The 22,903-nt window shown below is 44.3% G+C and overlaps 1 protein-coding gene across 1 annotated transcript in view; it reads right to left on the bottom strand.

Moving 5' to 3' along the window:
• Positions 1 to 317: 317 nt before the first annotated feature.
• The window catches only part of LOC135509794 (PDZ domain-containing RING finger protein 4-like), a 48,380-nt gene continuing 25,794 nt past the window's right edge, over positions 318 to 22,903 (bottom strand). The window contains exons 4-8 of the mRNA XM_064930694.1: positions 18,062 to 18,160; positions 9,759 to 9,821; positions 6,506 to 6,607; positions 3,207 to 3,320; positions 318 to 2,960 (exon numbers count right to left, since the gene is read on the bottom strand). Coding sequence (XP_064786766.1) covers positions 1,383 to 2,960; positions 3,207 to 3,320; positions 6,506 to 6,607; positions 9,759 to 9,821; positions 18,062 to 18,160 — 1,956 coding nt within the window. The 3' untranslated portion in view covers positions 318 to 1,382. The remainder of the gene's footprint in view (positions 2,961 to 3,206; positions 3,321 to 6,505; positions 6,608 to 9,758; positions 9,822 to 18,061; positions 18,161 to 22,903) is intronic.

The raw sequence follows: 22,903 nt of genomic DNA, 5'->3' as shown, positions 1-22,903 counted from the left end.
CGGTACTTATTTAAATTAAGTAAGAGTATATCATGTTACCATTGGTGTATTAAAGTGAGAGAGTTAGAGTGATGTCACCCTATCCCCTTAATAACCCCATGGGGGGGGGACCAGTGACATGGGGGGGGGGGACATGGGGGGGGGCAGTGACATGGGGGGGGGGGGCAGTGACATGGGGGGGGGGGACCAGTGACATGGGGGGGGGGGGGACATGGGGGGGGGACCAGTGATTCTATGATCAAACTTTATCAATGTAGAAGAACCTTGATCTAGTTTCATCCAAATATTATCCAATTTCATGAAAAACATTATTTTGACTGTTCATGACCTTTAATGGGATACTTCGGAATTTGGCAGAGGCACTTTATCTACTTCCCCAGAGTCAGATGAACTTGTGAATACAATTTTTATGTCTCTGCGTGCAGTTTGAAGGAAGTTGTAAATAGCGCAATGACTAAGTCTATGGGAATCTTTTACTTTTCATTTTTTTATTTAACCAGGCAAGTCAGTTAAGAACAAATTCTTATTTACAATGATGGCCTACCCCGGCCAAACCCTAAACCGGATGACTCTGGGCCAATTGTTCTCCGCCCTATGGGACTCCCTATCATGGCCAGGTGTCGTACAGCCTGGAATCGAACCAGGGTATGTAGTGATGCCTCTAGCACTGAGATGCAGTGCCTTAGACCGCTGCGCCACTCAGGAGCCCAATCTGCTAGCATGCTAGCTGATACCCATAGACTTCCAGTCATTGCGCTAACGCTAGTTAGCATTGGCTCGGAAACCTACCTCTAACTTCCTTCATACCAAAATACAGAAGTGTCCCTTTAAAGGACAAATCAAATGGCTGGTTTATCAAATCTAGACCTGCAAGGAGTAGGATTTCTGTACTGTACATTCAAATATTGTACATTCAAATACATACAAATATTCTGACCTGTGTGGGTTGGAATCACTGCATAACAGAACAGAAATATGAAAATAATTGAACACTATGCAGGTAATTACATTTACAGGATGAACTAAGAAAAATAATTGCTCAGTAATCTCATACAAAAGTGTTTCTGGAACAGAGTGAAATAATGATAAACAGATTTTTTTTAATGCCATGGAAACCATTGTTAAAATTCTTTAGAAAATGCTATTTTTCGGGTAGCAAAGTTGTGAAAAATATTCCTATCGCCCTCATAAAAACGCCACATTGAACGAGGCAAGTATATAATACCACATGGGGTACTGTAGATCAGTGTTTCTCAAATTCCAGTCCGGAGACCAGCACCGACCGGTCCCTGGGATGTTGCTCACCGGGCCATAGCTTGCTGGTTCCTGGTATGAATACGGTTGAGAAACACTGCTATAGAATGTTATATGTTAGTTGAATATTATACAGTGGTGACCGACAGGAAGGCCTTATGTACTTTGGCCCTGGGGTCATCAGGGGCCTTGGCCCCGTGAGTCATCAGTTCCTGAATGGTCATCCAGTTGTCCAGGATCTTCTTGTTGCGCTTCTTCATCATCTTCCTGTGGCTCAGTTCGATGATGCTGACCTCCTTGCGTCCTTCGCTGCTGCTCTGAGGACTCTCCCTCAGGCTCTCCAGTCGGCTGCGCTGCATGAACTCTCGTCTCCTCCGCTGTTCTTTAGCCCTGACCAGATGCTGCTTCCTCTCCTCTTTACTCCAGTACCGCCCCATCTTCATCTCGGACATAGCGTCGTCATCCGTGGTCATCCCTCCGCTACGCTCCTCTTTGATCTTCAGGGCGCGTTCCCGCAGGATCTTGTCCCTGATTGGTCTCTTGGTGATGTAGCGCGTGCCGTCCGAACGGATCTTCACCTTCCATTCCATCTTAGGCTCGATGGCGGGGCTCAGCTGGGGCTCCTTGACCCCACTGAGCAGGCTCAGCTGGCTCTGAGCGTACTCTGCAGCCGAGCGCTGCTGAATCAGCTGCATGTAGCTCTGGTAGTGGCGAGCGTGGGCCGGGATGTTGCCGTTGGGCTGGCGGTGCTGGGAGTCATGGGACGGGGATAGGTAAGGGATCTGGGAGGCCCTGGGAGGAGGCTGAGGCTTCACCTTCCAGTTCCCCAACCCACTCCTTTCGTTGTCTGCAGGGGCCACCTTGTCCGACTCGGAGGGGTAAAGGCTGTGGTCTGGGCTGCTGGCCTTGCCTGGGATGGGGGCCCAGTGGAGAGGCCGGTGTTTGGGGCTGGGGCTGGCTGTAGTGTGGAGGCTGGCCATGCTGCTGCGGAGGTTCCTCTGGTTGGTGATGGTCACCATCCTCCTCTGAAGGGAGTGCTCAGGGGAGCGGTCCATTGCCAGCGGCGTGCTGCGAGAGCTCTCTGCAGTGTTGTAGGCACTCGAGCTGTCCTTGTCTGACTTCTCCGGCTTCTCCGGACACTCGTTGATGTCCACCAGCTTGCTTCTTCTAGGTGAGTCATTGCACCCCAGGTGGGGGCTTTGGTCCTTAGGTGTGGGGCAGACAATTTGGGGAAACACTTGCTGCCCCTGTTTCCCCTGGGACCCCACCGGCCCCTTGCCGAGCTTGTGTGCCTGCATGATGTTCTGGCACTCTAGCTCGATGCTACGGAGCTCGTCATTGAGCATGCGGAGCTCACGCTGCACGCCACCGGCCGGCTCTCCCAGCCTACACTCTATAGTGCTGCGTCTGCTATAGATCAGGTCATACTCGCCGCTGTTACGGATCTTACACTTCAGCTCCAGGAGCTGCTGGAACCGATCTCCATCCTCTGCAACATCCTCCTCTTCCTCCTCCTCCTCTTCTTCGTCCAGACGCGTGGGACAGTCCTGTCTGTCCCTCAGACACTGGGAGAGTCTCCGTTGGATGTGGGATAGGAGGGCGTTGTGGTCGGGGGCGTCGATGCTGTTCCTTAACGACATCCCCAGCCCACTGTCCTGAGTTCTGGAGGAACAGGTGGCAGTGATGTCATCCTCTTCTCCTTTGGTCTGTAATAAAGAAAAACTTATAAAACCAGTACTGAAATTAGCCCCAATGTAAAGAAATAGGTACAAATCTTGAATAAGATTCATAACTATACTGAACACAACATGCAACCATTGTCTTGGCATGGCTACCCAATCAGAATGAGGTTTTCCCCACAAAGGGCTGTAGTATTATTACAGCACTCCCCCCAGTGTAGTTTCTGACATTTCAAACGTCTTTGGCCTGTCCCTGCGGCAGTATGGTCTCACCTTCTTCTGAAGTGCCTCCAGCTCCATCTCTTCTCTCTGTTGCTCTTCCAACATTTCCATCTTCAGTTGCTCCAGGAATTCACTGTGTTCATCATCCAACCACGCTTCCTCCAGCTATAGATAGATAGAGAGACAGAGAGACAGAGAGACAGAGAGAGAGAGAAAGAGACAGAGAGAGAGAGAGAGAAAGAGACAGAGAGAGAAAGAGACAGAGAGAGAAAGAGACAGAGAGACAGAGAGAGAGACAGAGAGAAAGAGACAGAGAGACAGAGAGAGAGACAGAGAGACAGAGAGACAGAGAGAGAGAGAGAGAGAGAGAGAGGGAAAGAGACAGAGAGAGAGAGAGAGAGAGAGAAAGAGACAGAGAGAGAGAGAGAGAAAGAGACAGAGAGAGAGACAGAGAGAGAGAGAGAGAGAGAGAGAGAGAGAGAGAGAGAGAGAGAGAGAGAGAGAGAGAGAGAGAGAGAGACAATTTAAACCAGAACATGAGAAACCCTTACACCATCTAGCTGGCCATTCAAGAGCCACAACAAGACATTCATATTTTGCTTTATGAAGCTGTTGATAGAGTCAATACATACACAGAGAGGTCAGGCTTTCATGACCTTCATACATGGTCTATCATCAGTTTCATGAAGCCAGAAATTCAAGAGGTGTGTTTTGTTGTGGTTCTTGAGTGCCCAGCTTGTTATGGCTCTTGAATGGCCAGCTGGTTGTTACTCTTGATTGGCCAACTTGTTGTGGCCTCAGTGTCCGTCATGATCTCTTTGTCTGCTTGTGTCAAACTAAACGTTGAAGCCTGCACTTTAGACTGTGAGAGACTAATTTAATAACCAAAAGGTGAAGGAAGAGACCACATTTTGGCTCAGTGCTGCACACATACTAGGGATGTGACAAATGGAAACATTTTCTTAACATTTAAACTGACATTGTTTGTGGATTTTCCATTAAAACAATAAGAAAAAAGTATAAAATCCCACGTTAATTCACTATCAGCAGTGGCTTTGGTCTGACGGTGCGTCCCTTTCAGATGGTTAAGCACCTGTACTACCCTTACTGCACTTCAATTACACCTTACAAATGTTGGATTTCCTTCTCATTTAACTTCTCAAAGAATTGACAGGACTTTGCTGCTGTCGCTTACCTTTCTCGGACATTTTACACGACGATGGCATAGTGGTGGAGAGTTGACTCCAAAATAACTGATTCCTCGACTCCTTGCACGTCGACTTCCGATGTCAACTCCCATTTCTGAGTGTCAAGATTCAATTCCGCCAGAAATCGACTCCGAAGATTCAGTATTTTTGGAATGGAGGAGAGCATTTCATAGCAAGCTAGCGTGGGACAGAGAGCGAGGGTAGAGGCACAGTATAGCTAGGCATATCTATTGGCAATCAAAAGCTGTATCTCACAATGGGCTGTATCTTGCAACTTCAGTAAAGCAGTAAACCAATGAATAGGCTAGGACAGTGGTCACCAACCAGTCGATCACGAGGGTATTCCTAGTCGATTACCAAAGATGTATGTAAAAAACCCAAAGGTAAAGACTTGCGTTCTTATTTTATTTTTCCTTTTGCCTTGTTGGCTGTAAGTGCACTTGATTCAGCAGGCCTCGCGCAGGGAAGGCAAAGTGTTCCCATGTTGAACCATTTCATGTGTCTGAAGGTAGAACTCTGCACACCCGGCAGGCCCAGAGAGCAAATCAAGTGCACCTATTGGCCTACCACTGGCCAATCAGATAGCTCACATCATAAAAACATGACTAGAGAGACTCAATGAATACAGTGGAGGGAGGGAGGGAGGGAGGGAGGGAGGGAGGGAGGGAGGGAGGGAGGGAGGGAGGGAGGGTGAGTCTGGTGACAGGCAGCCTCACCTCTGCTCCCTCCCCTCAGTCTGACCATCAGATGCAGGCCATCAGTCCAGTAAAATAAAATAAAAAAGCGAATTATTATGCTCATTCCGCTGTGCCTCACAAGTAATACAAAAAATGATCTATTACCAGTGTGATCATATACCTACCATTGTTAAATATAATTTCAAAATGGTCTGAGAAGAACAACAATGACAGGACAATTCAAGCATAGCCAATATGCAGTGATAATGTATTGGGCCTATAGCTAACTGTACAAACCTCATTGCTACAGAACTGTTTTTAATTGGTTAATGTAGCACAGGCTTAGGTTTTTTAAGTCATATTTAGAAAACATCTGAGTGGTAGATCTGGACTTGCATTTTGACTCAGAAAGTGATCTCGACTCAGAAAGTGATCTAGACTGAGAAAGTGATCTCGGCTCAGAAAGTGATCTCGACTCAGAAAGTGATCTCGACTGAGAAAGTGATCTCGACTTAGAAAGTGATCTCGACTGAGAAAGTGATCTCGGCTCAGAAAGTGATCTCGACTCAGAAAGTGATCTCGACTCAGAAAGTGATCTCGACTCAGAAAGTGATCTCGACTTAGAAAAGGCCTGTGACCATTGGGCTAGGATATTGACATGAGTGAGATGTAACACCTTCGCTCTCACACAATCACACACAGTATCTGTGCATGTGAACGGGTTCGCGTCGAGCCGTTCACAGCGTGGCAGCCAGGGCACCAAAAACAGCGGAGGAGTTGAGCCTCTCGCTTTAACACTCTTAGTTGTTGAGGAAACTGACCTACAGTTTACTTTCTGCATCTACGTAAAAAAAAAAAACGAAGAAAAAAAGAACATTGTTTTTCGGTGAGGGATTTTTCTTACCTCCCAGTTTAATTTAAAGCGTCACACCCGTAACACACACACATACACACACCATTCGCCATGGCCTTGGGCCTGAACTCACTGCGTATTAGCCTGCCATTAGTTTTTATGGCATACCGTTGGAAGTCGATGAAATAAAACACGATGTGAGGTGGTGTCCATGGTCTATACAGGAGCATGTAACAGACCTGCAGTGTTTCATCTAAGAAACACAAGTGGTATATTTACGTTTTGGCTGTTGTGTATAACTCAGGATGTCATGAATAAAAATAACTCTAATGACTGATCTATTGGTCCTATGGACCTTCAGTATATCTGTGTTTACCGTACGGGTGTGTTAAAAGACTTTTACTGAGGTAAGACAATTTATATTGGGGTAAATCTGGTTGTAAACTCACCTGTCTTTCTGGTCTGGTGACCAGTAACACAATGTTCCTACTCTACTCTACTCTACTCTACTCTACTCTACTCTACTCTACTCTACTCTACTCTACTCTACTCTACTCCGCCCGCCCGTCCGTCCGTCCGTCCGTCCGTCCGTCCGTGTGTGTGTGAGCTCACCTGTATCTCGGGCCTGGCAACCAGCAGTACGTATTTCCTAGTATCTTCACTAGAGAGCACCGCTACAGCCTCCTTTCTGTCCTGCACATCCTGACCATTGATCTGGGGAAAACACAACACACACTGTTATTCACACAGACACACACATACACACACACACTAAGGTAAGGGCCACTTTCCCTCTTTAATCTCACTCAAACACCGTAGAAAGAGCCAGCCAAGTTGGCATAAAGCAAAAGGTACTCTACAATAAGACAATCCTTCCTGTGCATCTGCAGTCTGTGTCTACTCCGCATTCCATAGCAGGCCAGGCAGGCAGGCAGGACCAAGCTTTGATTGATTATGAATGGAACAGTAGTCCATGAACCGACCGTTTGCACTAGAACGGCCCTACTCCTGAAAGCATCCGGCATCTGGAAGCAACGCACATTTATACATCCAGACGCCCCACACAATTAACTGGGCTGTGACGGGGGGGGGGGTCCGCTTTCCTCTGCCCAGAGTAATGGCCCTGTCAGCGGGGGATAATAGTGGAGGGATGGGGTGGTGGCCTGGATCACAACCACTAACCCAAACCCCTCGCTTTGCCTCGCAGCTCAAACCAGTCACACAACACATGTACTGCACTGCACAGAAGACACACAGACAACACACAGAAAATTTGGGAAGCAGCAAGCGCCGGCCGTGTGTCTCACCAAACAGCACTGTGTACCCACCTCTCTCTCGTTGTCTGTCTGTCTGTCTGTCTGTCTGTCTGTCTGTCTGTCTGTCTGTCTGTCTGTCTGTCTGTCTGTCTGTCTGTCTGTCTCTCTCTCTGTCTCTCTCTGTCTCTCCCACTCAATAACCCCTATTCAGTAACACATCACTCTGTTGTTCAGAGAACACACTCAAACTGAAAACAGACCACTCTCTGAAAAACATTATTGTCTACCTCTGTCCTTAACTCCAAAAGCATTTCTCCTCTCTCTATAGCATTCTCACTCACTTTACTGTAGCACGCTTCTGCCTCCCAAAACCATTACTGTTCTGTCTAAAGCACACCGTTTTTACCTACTTCCCATTACCACAACTCTCTCTATAAAGAGCTGTCTATCCAAATATATAATAATCCCTCCAAATATATGACCTAATTCTATTCCTACCTGGGGTCCTGTGTGGCTCAGTCGGTAGAGCATGGCGCTTGCAACGCCAAGCGTCGTGGGTTCATTTCCCACTGGGGCCACCCATATGCAAAAGTAGTGGCCCCAGCCGACTTGTAAGTCGCTTTGGACAAAAGCGTCTGCTAAATGGGATTTATTATTTATTATTACCTCCCAAAACACCAACCTCAGTAGGATCCTGAATTCTGTATACACCCTTAAAACATCCCCCTTTTCTGTGTACACAACTTTCCCTGAACCTGAGAATAGAGGACAGCTCCATGAACTCTGTTGTTTGGGCCTCTAACCAGTCCACTGGATGACTCTCCTAGGACTAGTAGCCTCCAGGTAGGCTGGACAATAGAACGAGTCAAAATTCACTCAAGGCTGAAAAATGACAAAAGAACATTGGCTAAGTTGCTAACACTAGCGGGAGCCCATACATAATGGGGCGGCAGGGTAGCCTCGTGGTTAGAGCATTGGACTAGTAACCGGAAGGTTGCAAGCTCAAACCCCCGAGCTGACAAGGTAAAAATCTGTCGTTCTGTCCCTGAACAGGCGGTTAACCTAGGCCGTAATTGAAAATAATAATTTGTTCTTAACTGACTTGCCTAGTTAAATAAAGGTAAAATAAAAATGAATGGAATCAAATGTTCGCAGAGCCTCTTCTGACTGGAGTGATGCTCAGAATTCAATTTTGCCTAAATGGCACAAAAATATGTATCTCTTTTTATTTTACCACTACAATCTGTTCTTAGGACGAAACTGAAAAATACCAACTTGTGTAGAAAGTAAACATCCGCACCTCGATGGTGCCAAGTGTGCTTATGTCTGCGTAATGAGGAAGTAGGAAAAAAGGAAAACTTCGGACTATTTTGTCTAGTGATCAATGACAGCCGAGTATGCTGCCCAACCTTATGTAATTAGAAAGAGGAGATTATCCTGATTAAAATGGTGTCTGACTTGAAAAAAATCTAAATATATAAATTGCGAGATATTTGGCGAAATAGACAGACAAACCTATATTTCCCCTATAGGATTTTTTGTTGTTTAAGTTTCAACGTGGGCTGGTCTCATTGCCAACAATAGTGAAGCAGGCATTGTGACGTAGAACAATGGGCTGGGAATAGAACGTTTGGAAGGTGAGTTGGTGTCACGGTGCTCAATAGAACTAATTGGAGCTGGCAGGGTGAAAAATGCCCTAACTTCAAAACTATGGCAAACAGCTAAGACATATGGTAATATTATGAAACTGGGCTCCATTGCGTATTCTTTGAACTCAGTTTTTAACATTTTTAAAGCATCGTTAACAATTTCATGTTTCCAGCCTACTCCAGGGTTCCCCGACCCTCCCTGGCCCAGGGATAGAGCTAAGGGTAATACGAAGGAGGGAACTCTCAGTCACCCCTAGGGGTGTGTGTGTGTAGACACGTGTGCCTGACTGTGTGTGTGTACACACGCGTGCCTGACTGTGTGTGTGTGTACACACGCGTGCCTGACTGTGTGTGTGTGTACACACGCGTGCCTGACTGTGTGTGTGTACACACGCGTGCCTGACTGTGTGTGTACACATGCGTGCCTGACTGTGTGTGTGTACACACGCATGCCTGACTGTGTGTGTGTACACACGCGTGCCTGACTGTGTGTGTGTACACACGCATGCCTGACTGTGTGTGTGTACACATGCGTGCCTGACTGTGTGTGTGTACACACGCGTGCCTGACTGTGTGTGTGTACACATGCGTGCCTGAATGTGTGTGTGTACACATGCGTGCCTGACTGTGTGTGTGCGCGGGCGTGTTATCCAGAGATGGGTGGGGGATATTTCCGGACTAGGTGCATCCCTAAGCTGCTCTTACAGCGCTTAGAAAGCTCAGTGGAATGCTGAGTCGGTAACTAAAACAGCCAGGGGGACATTTCCTCATCGCTAACCGTCACAGAGGGGGTGAGTTTCTCTTTTACTGTGACGCCATTAAAAATGAATGAGTTCTTGTGCTGGGAGTCAATGGCAGAGGGGGGTGAAATGAAAATAGGTTTATGTCACCTCTGATGAGGGAGGAGAGAAGGCGAGAGTGATGAGAGAGAGAAACAAATAGAATGAAATGGTTTCCTACCTGTAAAATGTGGTCTCCTTCTCTGATGCGTCCATCCCTTGCAGCGATGCTGTTTGGCCCAACCTGTTGGGGAGAGCTTGTTAGATTCAATGCTTAGAGGGAACACAAAATTGCCTTTTGGAGTTTTGCCAAAATGCCTTAACACAGCATCCCATTCACAAATACGCATACACCTTTACAGAGAATACTAACTTATAACAGCATTAAACGCCTTATGATATCCAGGACTCATTTAGTCCCCAATATAATTATAGAACACCTCAGTAGGTAGTATAATCTAGTCTTATACATTACGTCCAGACAAAGGAACCTCTTTCAACACCAAATGTTGATTGGGTGAAGCCAATGCTGCCAAAGAAATACCTTGGATGTTAGAATGTGTTATAGCATCTGTCCAGCCCAGGTATCAAGGCCACTGTACTTCTGCAGCAGCTAAATGAACAGAGTTATAAAACCTGTCAGGACATGTTTATGCCTGGGGATTGTCGAATAGACTGTTACAATCAGGGACTACAAAGTGTGTGTGTGTGTGTGTTCATTCGTTTCTGTTTCTTTATCAGTTGGTTTCCCTGCTGGGGTAAACTTCACCTTCCATCGACGTAACACTCCAGACACAAAGAAAATACACAGTATGTATCACAGCCTTCCCTACACAGCCCATTCATGACTCAGCCTTCCCTACACAGCCCATTCATGACTCAGCCTTCCTTACACAGCCCATTCATGACTCAGCCTTCCTTACACAGCCCATTCATGACTCAGCCTTCCCTACACAGCCCATTCATGACTCAGCCTTCCCTACATAGCCCATTCATGACTCAGCCTTCCTTACACAGCCCATTCATGACTCAGCCTTCCCTACACAGCCCATTCATGACTCAGCCTTCCTTACACAGCCCATTCATGACTCAGCCTTCCCTACACAGCCCATTCATGACTCAGCCTTCCTTACACAGCCTATTCATGACTCAGCCTTCCTTACACAGCCCATTCATGACTCAGCCTTCCTTACACAGCCCATTCATGACTCAGCCTTCCCTACACAGCCCATTCATGACTCAGCCTTCCCTACACAGCCTATTCATGACTCAGCCTTCCCTACACAGCCCATTCATGACTCAGCCTTCCTTACACAGCCTATTCATGACTCAGCCTTCCCTACACAGCCCATTCATGACTCAGCCTTCCCTACACAGCCCATTCATGACTCAGCCTTCCCTACACAGCCCATTCATGACTCAGCCTTCCCTACACAGCCCATTCATGACTCAGCCTTCCCTACACAGCCCATTCATGACTCAGCCTTCCTTACACAGCCCATTCATGACTCAGCCTTCCCTACACAGCCCATTCATGACTCAGCCTTCCTTACACAGCCCATTCATGACTCAGCCTTCCCTACACAGCCCATTCATGACTCAGCCTTCCCTACACAGCCCATTCATGACTCAGCCTTCCCTACACAGCCCATTCATGACTCAGCCTTCCCTACACAGCCCATTCATGACTCAGCCTTCCCTACACAGCCCATTCATGACTCAGCCTTCCCTACACAGCCCATTCATGACTCAGCCTTCCCTACACAGCCTATTCATGACTCAGCCTTCCCTACACAGCCCATTCATGACTCAGCCTTCTCTACACAGCCCATTCATGACTCAGCCTTCCCTACATAGCCCATCCATGCCTCCCTCTTCCTTCCCATGAGTCTGTGTTCTAATGATACTGAACGAAGGGGCAGACCACTCTTTCAACTCTGCCTTCTGGAGCCATTTGTTTCACTCTGTCCAATCAGGCGAGATCTCCTGAGATAGCTGGGCCAGCCTGAGTGTTCCATTTTCATGGTGTGCCTGGTGTGTGAGTGCTCGCATGTCTGGTCAGTCACAAAGGACCGCTCATTAGAAGTGCTACTCTGAGGTCAAAGGGCTGAAGAGGGACTCTGCTCTCAGCTCTGGCAATTGCCTGACACACAGAGTGAATCTCAAAAGTATATTCCTCGATTCCTCGCGTACCTACTGACATTTTTAGAAGGAGGGTGAGGAGAGCGGATCTGAGGAATCAAGGAAAACACTTTGGAGATTCATCCACTGTCAGAACACCAGCAGTGGCTGGAGTAACACGAAACAACTTTCACACAACAGCCAATCAAATTGAAGCTGCTTCAGTGGTATTGTTAGAGAATTCCAAACTCACCCATGTCATCTGCTGCTTTACATCGTGGTTTCACTAGTTGTGTTGATCCAACCACTTGGTTATTGTAACAGCATAGATATAGACTAAATGTGGCCTGTACAATTTAGCTAGCTAGCCAAAATGACATTGCAAACACCAACACAGCTAGCTAGCTAGCAACGCGATAACATATCTAGCAACCAATTAAACTACTTAGCACAGCTCATGGTGGACAATTTCATTTGAAACTGGTCAGGGAAAGCTTTACCTTGAAAATTGTATTTATTGACTGTCAAACCATGTACATAAACCATGACGGCAATAATGTGTATACATTTACCGTTATGCTAATGTCTCTTCTGTCAACCTTGATCACCGGTTGCACAGCACTGAGTGTGCCAGCTGTGTTGACATGATAACTGGGTCGGAATTCCGAACCTTTGAATGGATCATGTGACAAAAGTATTTGTTTTGATTGGCTGTTGCTTGCAACAATTTTTAAATACAGTGGGGTGAACAAGTATTTGATCCACTGCCGATTTTGCAGGTTTTCCCTACTTACAAAGCATGTAGAGGTCTGCAATTTGTATCATAGGTACACTACAACTGTGAGATACGGAATCTAAAACAAAAATCCAGAAAATTACATTGTATGATTTTTTAAGTAATTAATTTGCATTTTATTGTTTCACAAAGAAATCAAGAAGCAAGTTACCAAAGACGCATGAAAGTTGCTTCTAACCCCAGCCAAACTCTTATGAAAGACTGGCTTGTTTTCGCCTGAGGGGGTTGCATAAAGAAACAAATATATAGGAAAATATAGAGGGATTGAGTGTAGTAAAAGTAACTGCAGGTTCTTTAGAAAGTGTTGAACCATCAATTAATGATATAATGAAACGGTTGTCAGTGTGCTGCATTGTCCCTGTCCCCATACCAGGCTCCAACCAGTGATCCTCTGCAGTGACCACCCTCCTTGACAACGTATCAACCATTTGAGCTATAGAAAAATATTTAATTCGATAGCTCCATCGGTGACATTTCAAGCTAGCTGTGGAGTGAGATTACAGTACTCTCTTAACTCTGTTACATTAGAATAGCAATTTTGGTTGACATTCTAGTTTTATAATATAGGTTCCACGTTAAATTAACAAAAATCAAATTTTATTGGTCGCATACATATGATTAGCAGATGTTATTGCTCACATACACATGATTAGCAGATGTTATTGGTCACATACACGTGATTAGCAGATGTTATTGGTCACATACACGTGATTAGCAGATGTTAATGCGAGTGTAGCGAAATGCTTGTGCTTCTAGCTCCGACAGTGCAGCAATATCTAACAAGTAATATCTAACAATTATACAACATATACCCCAAAATACACGTACATCTAAGTAGGAATGAATGAAGACTATAGACATATATGGACGAGCGATGTCAGAGCGGAACGGACTAAGATACACAGTTGAAGTCGGAAGTTTACATACACCTTAGCCAAATACATTTAAACTCGGTTTTTCCCAATTCCTGACATTTAATCCAAGTAAAAATCCCCTTGCTTAGGTCAGTTAGGATCACTAAGAATGTGAAATGTCAGAATAATAGTAGAGAGAATGATTTATTTCAGCTTTTATTTATTTCATTACATTCCCAGTGGGTCAGAAGTTTACATACACTCAATTAGTATTTGGAAGCATTGCCTTTAAATTGTTTAACTTGGGTCAAACGTTTCAGGTAGCCTTCCACAAGCTTCCCACAATAAGTTGGGTGAATTTTGGTCCATTCCTCCTGACAGAGCTGGTGTAACTGAGGCAGGTTTGTAGGCCTCCTTGCCCTCACACACTTTTTCAGTTCTGCCCTCAGATGTTCTATAGGATTGAGGTCAGGGCTTTGTGATGGCCACTCCAATACCTTGACTTTGTTGTCCTTAAGCCATTTTGCCACAACTTTGGAAGTATGCTTGGAGTCATTGTCCATTTGGAAGACCTATTTCTGACCAAGCTTTAACTTCCTGGCTGATGTCTTGAGATGTTGCTTCAATATATCCACATAATTCCCCTACCTCATGATGCCATCTATTTTGTGAAGTGCACCAGTCCCTCCTGCAGCAAAGCACCCCCACAACATGATGCTGCCACCCCCGTGCTTCACGGTTGGGATGGTGTTCTTCAGCTTGCAAGCCTCCCCCTTTTTCCTCCAAACATAACAATGGTCATTATGGCCAAACAGTTCTATTTTTTTCCATCAGACCAGAGGACATTTCTCCAAAACATGCGATCTTTGTCCCCATGTGCAGTTGCAATGGAGGTTTTGGAGCATTGGCTTCTTCCTTGCTGAGCGGCCTTTCAGGTTATGTCGATATAGGACTCGTTTTACTGTGGATATAGATACTTTTGTACCTGTTTCCTCCAGCATCTTCACAAGGTCCTTTGCTGTTGTTCTGGGATTGATTTGCACTTTTCGCACCAAAGTACGTTGATCTCTAGGAGACAGAACGCATCTCCTTCCTGAGCGGTATGACAGCTGCATGGTCCCATGGTGTTTATACTTGCATACCATTGTTTGTACAGATGCACATTGTACCTTCAGGCGTTTAGAAATTGCTCCCAAGGATGAACCAGACTTGTGGAGGTCTACAATTCTTTTTCTGAGGTCTTTACTGATTTCTTTTGATTTTCCCATAATGTCAAGCAAAGAGGCACTGAGTTTGAAGGTAGGCCTTGAAACACTTCAACAAGTACACCTCCAATTGACTCGAATTATGTCAATTAGCCTATCTGAAGCTTCTAAAGTCATGACATAATTTTCTGGAATTTTCCAAGCTTAAACTTATGACCAATTGGAATTGTGATACAATTGCTTTATCTTGGCCAGGTTGCAGTTGCAAATGAGAACTTGTTCTCAACTAGCCTACATGGTTAAATAAAGGTGAAATAAAATACAAATAAATAAATAAATAAAGTAATAAAAACAGGTATAAAGGCTTCATAGAGCATTCATAAAGTCTTCATAAACACTGCATATATGCTTCTCTTAAATATACTAAGATAAGTCATACTACACACCATCCACTGTCTCAAACCCAGCTTCAATAAGTAGTGACATTCAGTAGGGACTCATCTAAATGAAGCACGTTCTCTTTTTATAGACTGAACACACAAGAGGAAAGCAGCCCGTAACAACACAGACTACTGCGATCTGTATTCAGCTTATGTTCCGGAGCAAATACCTGCGGGTCTGAGATAACTTAAAACGAATGGCAGCGACAGAGAAAGAGAGAGAGAGAGAGAGACAGAGACAGCGAGACGGAGAGAGAAAGAAAGAGAGAGACAGAGGGAAAGAAAGAGAGAGACAGAGGGAAAGAAAGAGAGAGACGGAGAGGGAAAGAAAGAGAGAGACAGACGGAGTGAGAAAGAAAGAGAGAGACGGAGTGAGAAAGAAAGAGAGAGACGGAGTGAGAAAGAAAGAGAGAGACGGAGAGAGACAGAATGAGAGAGACGGAGAGAGAAAGAAAGAGAGAGACAGAGACGGAGGAAGAAAGAAAGAGACGGAGAGAGAAAGAAAGAGAGAGACGGAGGGAGAAAGAAAGAGACAGAGAGAGAAAGAAAGAGAGAGACGGAGAGAGAAAGAATGAGAGAGATGGAGAGAGAAAGAAAGAGAGAGACGGAGATGGAGTGAGAAAGAGAGAGACAGAGACGGAGGAAGAAAGAAAGAGAAGGAGAGAGAAAGAAAGAGAGAGACGGAGGGAGAAAGAAAGAGACAGAGAGAGAAAGAAAGAGAGAGAGACGGAGACGGAGTGAGAAAGAATGAGAGAGACAGAGACGGAGGAAGAAAGAGAAGGAGAGAGAAAGAAAGAGAGAGACGGAGGGAGAAAGAAAGAGAGAGAGGAGAGAAAGAGAGAGAAAGAAAGAAAGAGAGAGACGGAGAGAGAAAGAAAGAGAGAGACAGAGACGGAGGGAGAAAGAAAGAGAGAGACGGAGAGGGAAAGAAAGAGAGAGACGGAGACGGAGGGAGAAAGAAAGAGAGAGACGGAGAGGGAAAGAAAGAGAGAGACGGAGACGGAGGGAGAAAGAAAGAGAGACAGAGAGAGAAAGAAAGAGAGAGACGGAGAGAAGAAAAGACGGAGACGGAGGGAGAAAGAAAGAGAGACAGAGAGAGAAAGAAAGAGAGAGACGGAGAGAGAAAGAAAGAGAGAGACGGAGGGAGAGGGAAAGAAAGAAAGAGAGAGACGGAGAGAGAAAGAAAGGGAGAAAGAAAGAGAGAGACGGAGAGAGAAAGAAAGAGAGAGACGGAGAGAGAAAGAAAGAGAGACGGAGACGGAGGGAGAAAGAAAGAGAGACAGAGAGAGAAAGAAAGAGAGAGACGGAGAGAGAAAGAAAGAGAGAGACGGAGAGGGAAAGAAAGAGAGAGACGGAGACGGAGGGAGAAAGAAAGAGAGAGACGGAGAGAGAAAGAAAGAGAGAGACGGAGATGGAGTGAGAAAGAGAGAGACGGAGAGGGAAAGAAAGAGAGAGACGGAGACGGAGGGAGAAAGAAAGAGAGAGACAGAGAGAGAAAGAAAGAGAGAGACAGAGAGAGAAAGAGAGAGAGACGGAGATGGAGTGAGAAAGAATGAGAGAGACAGAGAGGGAAAGAAAGAGCGGGACAGAGACGGAGAAAGAAAGAGAAAGACAGAGAGGGAAAGAAAGAGAGAGACAGAGACGGAGTGAGAAAGAAAGAGACAGACAGAGAGGGAAAGAAAGAGAGAGACGGAGAGGGAAAGAAAGAGACAGACAGAGAGGGAAAGAAAGAGAGAGACGGAGTGAGAAAGAAAGAGACGGAGAGAGAGAGAGAAAGAGACGGAGACGGAGGGAGATGGAGAGAGAGAGAGAGAAAGAGAGAGAGACGGAGACGGGGGGAGAAAGAGAGAGACAGAGAGAGAGGGAGAAAGAAAGAGAGACGGAGACGGAGAGAGAAAGAAAGAGAGAGACAGAGACGGAGTGAGAAAGAGAGAGACAGAGAGAGAGAGCAAAAGAAAGAGAAAGACAGAGAGGGAAAGAAAGAGAGAGAGAGACAGAAAGAGAGAGACAGAGAGGGAAAGAAAGAGAGAGACGGAGAGAGAAAGAAAACGAAAGACAGAGACGGAGTGAGAAAGAGAGAGACGGAGAGAGAGAGAGAAAGAGAGAGAGACGGAGACGGAGAGAGAAAGAAAGAGAGAGACAGAGAGGGAAAGAAAGAGAGAGACAGAGACGGAGGGAGAAAGAGAGAGACAGAGAGGGAAAGAAAGAGAGAGAGACGGAGAAAGAAAGAAAGAGAGACAGAGACGGCGGGAGAAAGAAAGAGAGAGACGGAGAGAGAGAGACAGAGGGAAAGAAAGAGACAGAGACGGAGTGAGAAAGAAAGAGAGAGACGGAGAGAGAAAGAAAGAGAAAGACGGAGAGAGAAAGAAAGAGAGAGAGCGAGAGAGAGAAAGAAAGAGAGAGAGAGAGAGCGAGAGAGAGACGGAGGGAGAGAGTTGGGCAGAATGGAGGAGAGGAGGATAGTGCTTTGTACGTTCTGCCAACAAGTGGGCAAAGAGAGAGGAAAAATAACTTGACTGGGCACAAAAAGTGTAGCCTCAGCTAACAAAACATGTCAGTTCTATTTGAAGAACAAACAAGTACACTCAAAGAAAGATGAATACTTTTCATCTACATTATTGCTATGAGAAGTGATTAAGTGCCACAGAGCGATTGTCTTTTTAGTCAGTGTTATCATATTAATTTATCGATTCTCCAAATATTCAATATTTTCATTATCTTGAGGTGATTGCACCAAAAAGAGCCATGCAGTTATGAATATTAAAGTAAGCAATTAGATGTCACAACTAATGAAAGTCTAGTATTGTCTATTGTTTCCTAAGTATATGTTTACTTTTAGCCACACAGTGACTGTAGTGTTGTAGGAGGGTCCCCCATTACTTAATGCCATAACGTCAGCTAATCTTCCAGAAGAAGAAGCAGAATGACCAGCACCAGCACCAGCATCAGCACCAGCACCAGCACCAGCATCAGCACCAGCATCAGCATCAGCACCAGCACCAGCACCAGCATCAGCACCAGCACCCGCACCAGCACCATGCTTAGTCCCAGTTCTGCCCTAGTCTCACCTCGCTGACGTAGATGGTCATGTCCTCCTCCTCATCTGTCCTGTAGCACAACGTCAGGCCCAGCTTCTCCTGGCTGTTGAGTCGACACAGCTCCACCTCCTAAAGAGAGACAGAGAACAGAGGTCAACAACCAGACCAACCACACAAGAACAACAACACTAATACGTATTCCTGGCTGTCGACATGGTTCTCTACCTACTACAGAGAGAGAGACAGGGCAGAGAGCACAGAGACACTCACTAACCAGACTAGAACACTAACCAGACTATAACACTAACTAGACTATAACACTAACTAGACTATAACACTAACCAGACTATAACACTAACCAGACTATAACACTAACTAGACTATAACACTAACCAGACTATAACTAGACTATAACACTAACCAGACTATAACACCAACCAGACTATAACACTAACCAGACTATAACACTAACTAGACTATAACCAGACTATAACACCAACCAGATTATAACACTAACCAGACTATAACACTAACTAGACTATAACCAGACTATAACACCAACCAGACTATAACACTAACCAGACTATAACACCAACCAGACTATAACACTAACCAGACTATAACACTAACTAGTCTATAACACCAACCAGACTATAACACTAACCAGACTATAACACTAACTAGACTATAACCAGACTATAACACCAACCAGACTATAACACTAACCAGACTATAACACCAACCAGACTATAACACTAACCAGACTATAACACTAACTAGACTATAACACTAACCAGTATGGTGTCACACTTGACACTGTGGAAATGACCTGCGTGAATGCAGAGGACACACATGTGAGTATGAGAAGTCAGATATCCTGGAGACGTTAGTCTACTTTCAGATTACATTAACATTGCTATTGAAAGGATGACCTTGATTTCAAAAGCAGATTGAGATTTACATTGAGAGATGCAGTAGCAATATAAAGTGCCATGAGACCTAATGAAAAGCTCTACATAAATGCAATCCTTTACATTCATTAGCATATTGTGATACCAAAGTGACCACATTAAAATGTTATTGTAGTTGTGCCAGGTCTGTCAATGTATAAAAAAAGTCAGTTATTGAAGCTGTAGCCACACATCATACCCTACTTGTTATCGAAACACATATTGACTTTGGTTGGGAAAGAGCTCATCTTAACTGTTAGAGTTTGTTTCATGATGAAAGACGTTCTCTGATCAGTGGCTACTTTGATAACTACCAGAAGCTATCGAGTGTTTTTACTGAGCAGTTACATACAGCATAATATATGGACTATTAGTTGGTAAATAAACTCATGTAATTATGCTAATATTGGTGGATATATTCAGAGTTGTGACGCCTGCACTGAAGTAGTCCGCTCTTCGGAGGTCTCATGGAGAGGACTATTCAGGATGTGATATTCATTTAAAATTCTTTTAAAATATATAACTTCTAGTTTTCAGTTCATTGAGAAGTAATTGAAAATAAATGCCTTTACATTTTTTTATTGTATACATTTTTAGTTTACTTCCTGAATTGACTGCCTTCAATTCAAATGGAGACAAACCCTGCCCTCCACTTTCCCATAAGTCTGTTTCAGTAAAGATTAGTACCCTCATGTCTGTCTGTCTGTCTGTCTGCATGCATATGAAACAAGACACAATTGGCATCTGTTTTTGATTACTATCATGTTCTGCAGCTTGCACTAATGTAACGTACATTGAAACTCTCTGTAGATCATTGAAAATAGAAGGATATGACATCTCGACCATCACTTTTAAAAATGCATTACACCCACGCAATACGGAAGGCTACAGTACAGACAACATGCAGCAGTACTGTAGGAACATACCAAATAACCCAGTTTGCCTTGTTTTTACCAAACCGTCAGGGGTGTTGAGGGGAACCAATGATAAAACACGTCAGGGGTGTTGGGGGGAACCAATGATAAAACACGTCAGGGGTGTTGAGGGGAACCAATGATAAAACACGTCAGGGGTGTTGAGGGGAACCAATGATAAAACACGTCAGGGGTGTTGAGGGGAACCAAGTGTGAAATGACCTCTCCACAAGGCCTTTATTAGAGCAGTTACAACCACAGACCCCTCCTGTGTGTGTGTGAGTGCATATGTGTGTGCGTGTGTGTGTGCGTATGTGTGTGAGCGTATGTGTGTATGTGTTTGTGTGTATATAGGTGTTTGTGTGTGTGTATATTTGCTTGTGTATGTGTGTGTATATGTGTGTGTGTGTGTGTGTTTGTGTGTATGTGTTGTCATGACGTTGGCCTGGGGGGTAGGTTGATGACAGCCATAAATACCTCATCCCCCCCTTTTCCTCTCTCTACCCTACTGTGGTGTCATTTGCAAACCCCTTGGTTAATGAACTATATTCTGGTAATCCGACCAATTGAACATATGCGGTGGTACTTAAAGAATATGATGTCAGTTCGGTTGTCATCTGAGACATTCTCATCAATGATAAGATGACAAACTCTACAGTGGAATGTCTACACATCAGAGTTATCGGATTCACATGGAATTGTTGTTTAATTTAAATGTTTGAATATGAAATTATTTGTGATGGGATGAAATGTAATTTTACCTTCTAAAATGAGAGATTTGGATTTTCATAAGATATGGCTGCTCAATCAGTGGCCCACCCCATGCGAAAACTTTTCAAACACGCCCTCCTCTCCCCTTCCTATATAAGCCCTTGACGACAATATAACTTCCTGTTCCGAGGATGTAGGACGACGGTCCTATGTCAGAATGGTTCAGATAATAACTACAGAACGAAGCCAACATCAGCGTAAGCTTTGGTGGCGAATGGTATGGACTTTAAACTCTTATTCACTACAGAAGTGATACCTCCAAGCCGTTAAGTTAGCAACAGCAGCTGCAAACAAGGGTTAGGAAGGTTTTAGACAGAGTATCCCGTCTAGCACACAACGACGTTACTACAATGTATCCAATTGACAATCAGAGACATTCTTCAAAGGACTCGGTTGGGCAACACGGCCTTCCATCTACCACCAACCAACCGAAGCGCAGCTCAAAGTAAATATTTATTGCATTTTCCTTTTCCAAATGGGTGGTAATTTAGAATGCATCAGATACTGTATTTACGATAGCACAGCTTCTCCCTGTGTCCCTCAATCTTTCCGCTCTTTCACTCAAACCCAGCCCTTTTCCTTTGTGTAACAAGCTGTCATATCTTTTCCCGCCCGCTAGGGACGTTTTCCTTAATGACGTAATTTGTAATCAAGTTATGATTTAATTATGTGTATGTGTAATTCTGTCTGATTAGTTAGGTATTTAGTAAATAAATAATTAAACCCAATTTTGTATTGCTGATTCAACTTGTTAGCCAGGGCTATTGCAGATAACCAAGAATTTACAACTTTCAGATGAGACTGAATTAAGATGACGATTGATATTGACTGCTATTGATGTAAAATATTACTAGGTCTTTAAGAGTTTATTCAGAAGATAACAGCTCTATATGTAACGGCTTTATTCCGTCGAAGGAGAGGAGGACCAAAATGCAGCGTGGTTAGAGTTCATGTTTTTTTAATAAGAAAAACTAAACATGAACACAAATACAAAATAACAAATGTGGCAAAACCGAAACAGTCCTATCTGGTGCAGAGAACACACAAAGACAGGAAACAACCACCCACAAAAACAGGCTACCAAAATATGGTTCCCAATCAATGACTAACACCTGCCTCTGATTGAGAACCATATCAGGCCAAACATAGAAATAGACAAACTAGACATACAACATTGAATGCACACCCAGCTCACGTCCTGACCAACACGAAAACAAGGGAAAACACACAAGAACTATGGTCAGAACGTGACACTATAAATATTCTTTCGTGGTGCCCCGACTCTCTAGTTAATTACATTTACATGATGTAGGTGATATTAATTATGGAGAAATTATTTTATAGAATAGCATGTCATATCACTTAATCCGGCATAGCCAAAGACACGACAGTGTATGTCTGTAAATGTGTGTGTATGTGTATGTGTGTATATATGTTTGTGTGTGTGTGTGTAAATGTGTTTGTATGTATATGTGCATGTGTATATATGTTTGTATGTGTGTGTGTGTGTACATGTGTTGTGTGTATATGTGCATGTGTATATATGTTTGTGTGTGTACAGTGGGGCAAAAAAGTATTTAGTCAGCCACCAATTGTGCAAGTTCTCCCACTTAAAAAGATGAGAGAGGCCTGCAATTTTCATGATAGGTACACTTCAACTATGACAGACAAAATGAAAAAAAAAATCCAGAAAATCACATTGTAGGATTTTTAATGAATTTATTTGCAAATTATGGTGGAAAATAAGTATTTTGTCACCTACAAACAAGCAAGATTTCTGGCTCTCACAGACCTGTAACTTCTTCTTTAAGAGGCTCCTCTGTCCTCCACTCGTTACCTGTATTAATGTCACCTGTTTGAACTCGTTATCAGTATAAAAGACACCTGTCCACAATCTCAAACAGTCACACTCCAAACTCCACTATGGCCAAGACCAAAGAGCTGTCAAAGGACACCAGAAACAAAATTGTAGACCTGCACCAGGCTGGGAAGACTGAATCTGCAATAGGTAAGCAGCTTGGTTTGTAGATATCAACTGTGGGAGCAATTATTAGGAAATGGAAGACCATCAGTAACACACTATGCCGCCAGGGACTCCAATCCTGCAGTGCCAGACGTGTCACCCTGCTTAAGCCAGTACATGTCCAGGCACGTCTGAAGTTTGCTAGAGAGCATTTGGATGATCCAGAAGATTGGGAGAATGTCATATGGTCAGATGAAACCAAAATATATATTTT

The sequence above is a fragment of the Oncorhynchus masou genome, chromosome 22, assembly GCF_036934945.1.
Source record: "Oncorhynchus masou masou isolate Uvic2021 chromosome 22, UVic_Omas_1.1, whole genome shotgun sequence".
Lineage (NCBI taxonomy): Eukaryota > Metazoa > Chordata > Actinopteri > Salmoniformes > Salmonidae > Oncorhynchus > Oncorhynchus masou.
Note: the sequence above shows the minus strand (reverse complement) of the source record. Positions and strands in the feature narration are given on the sequence as shown.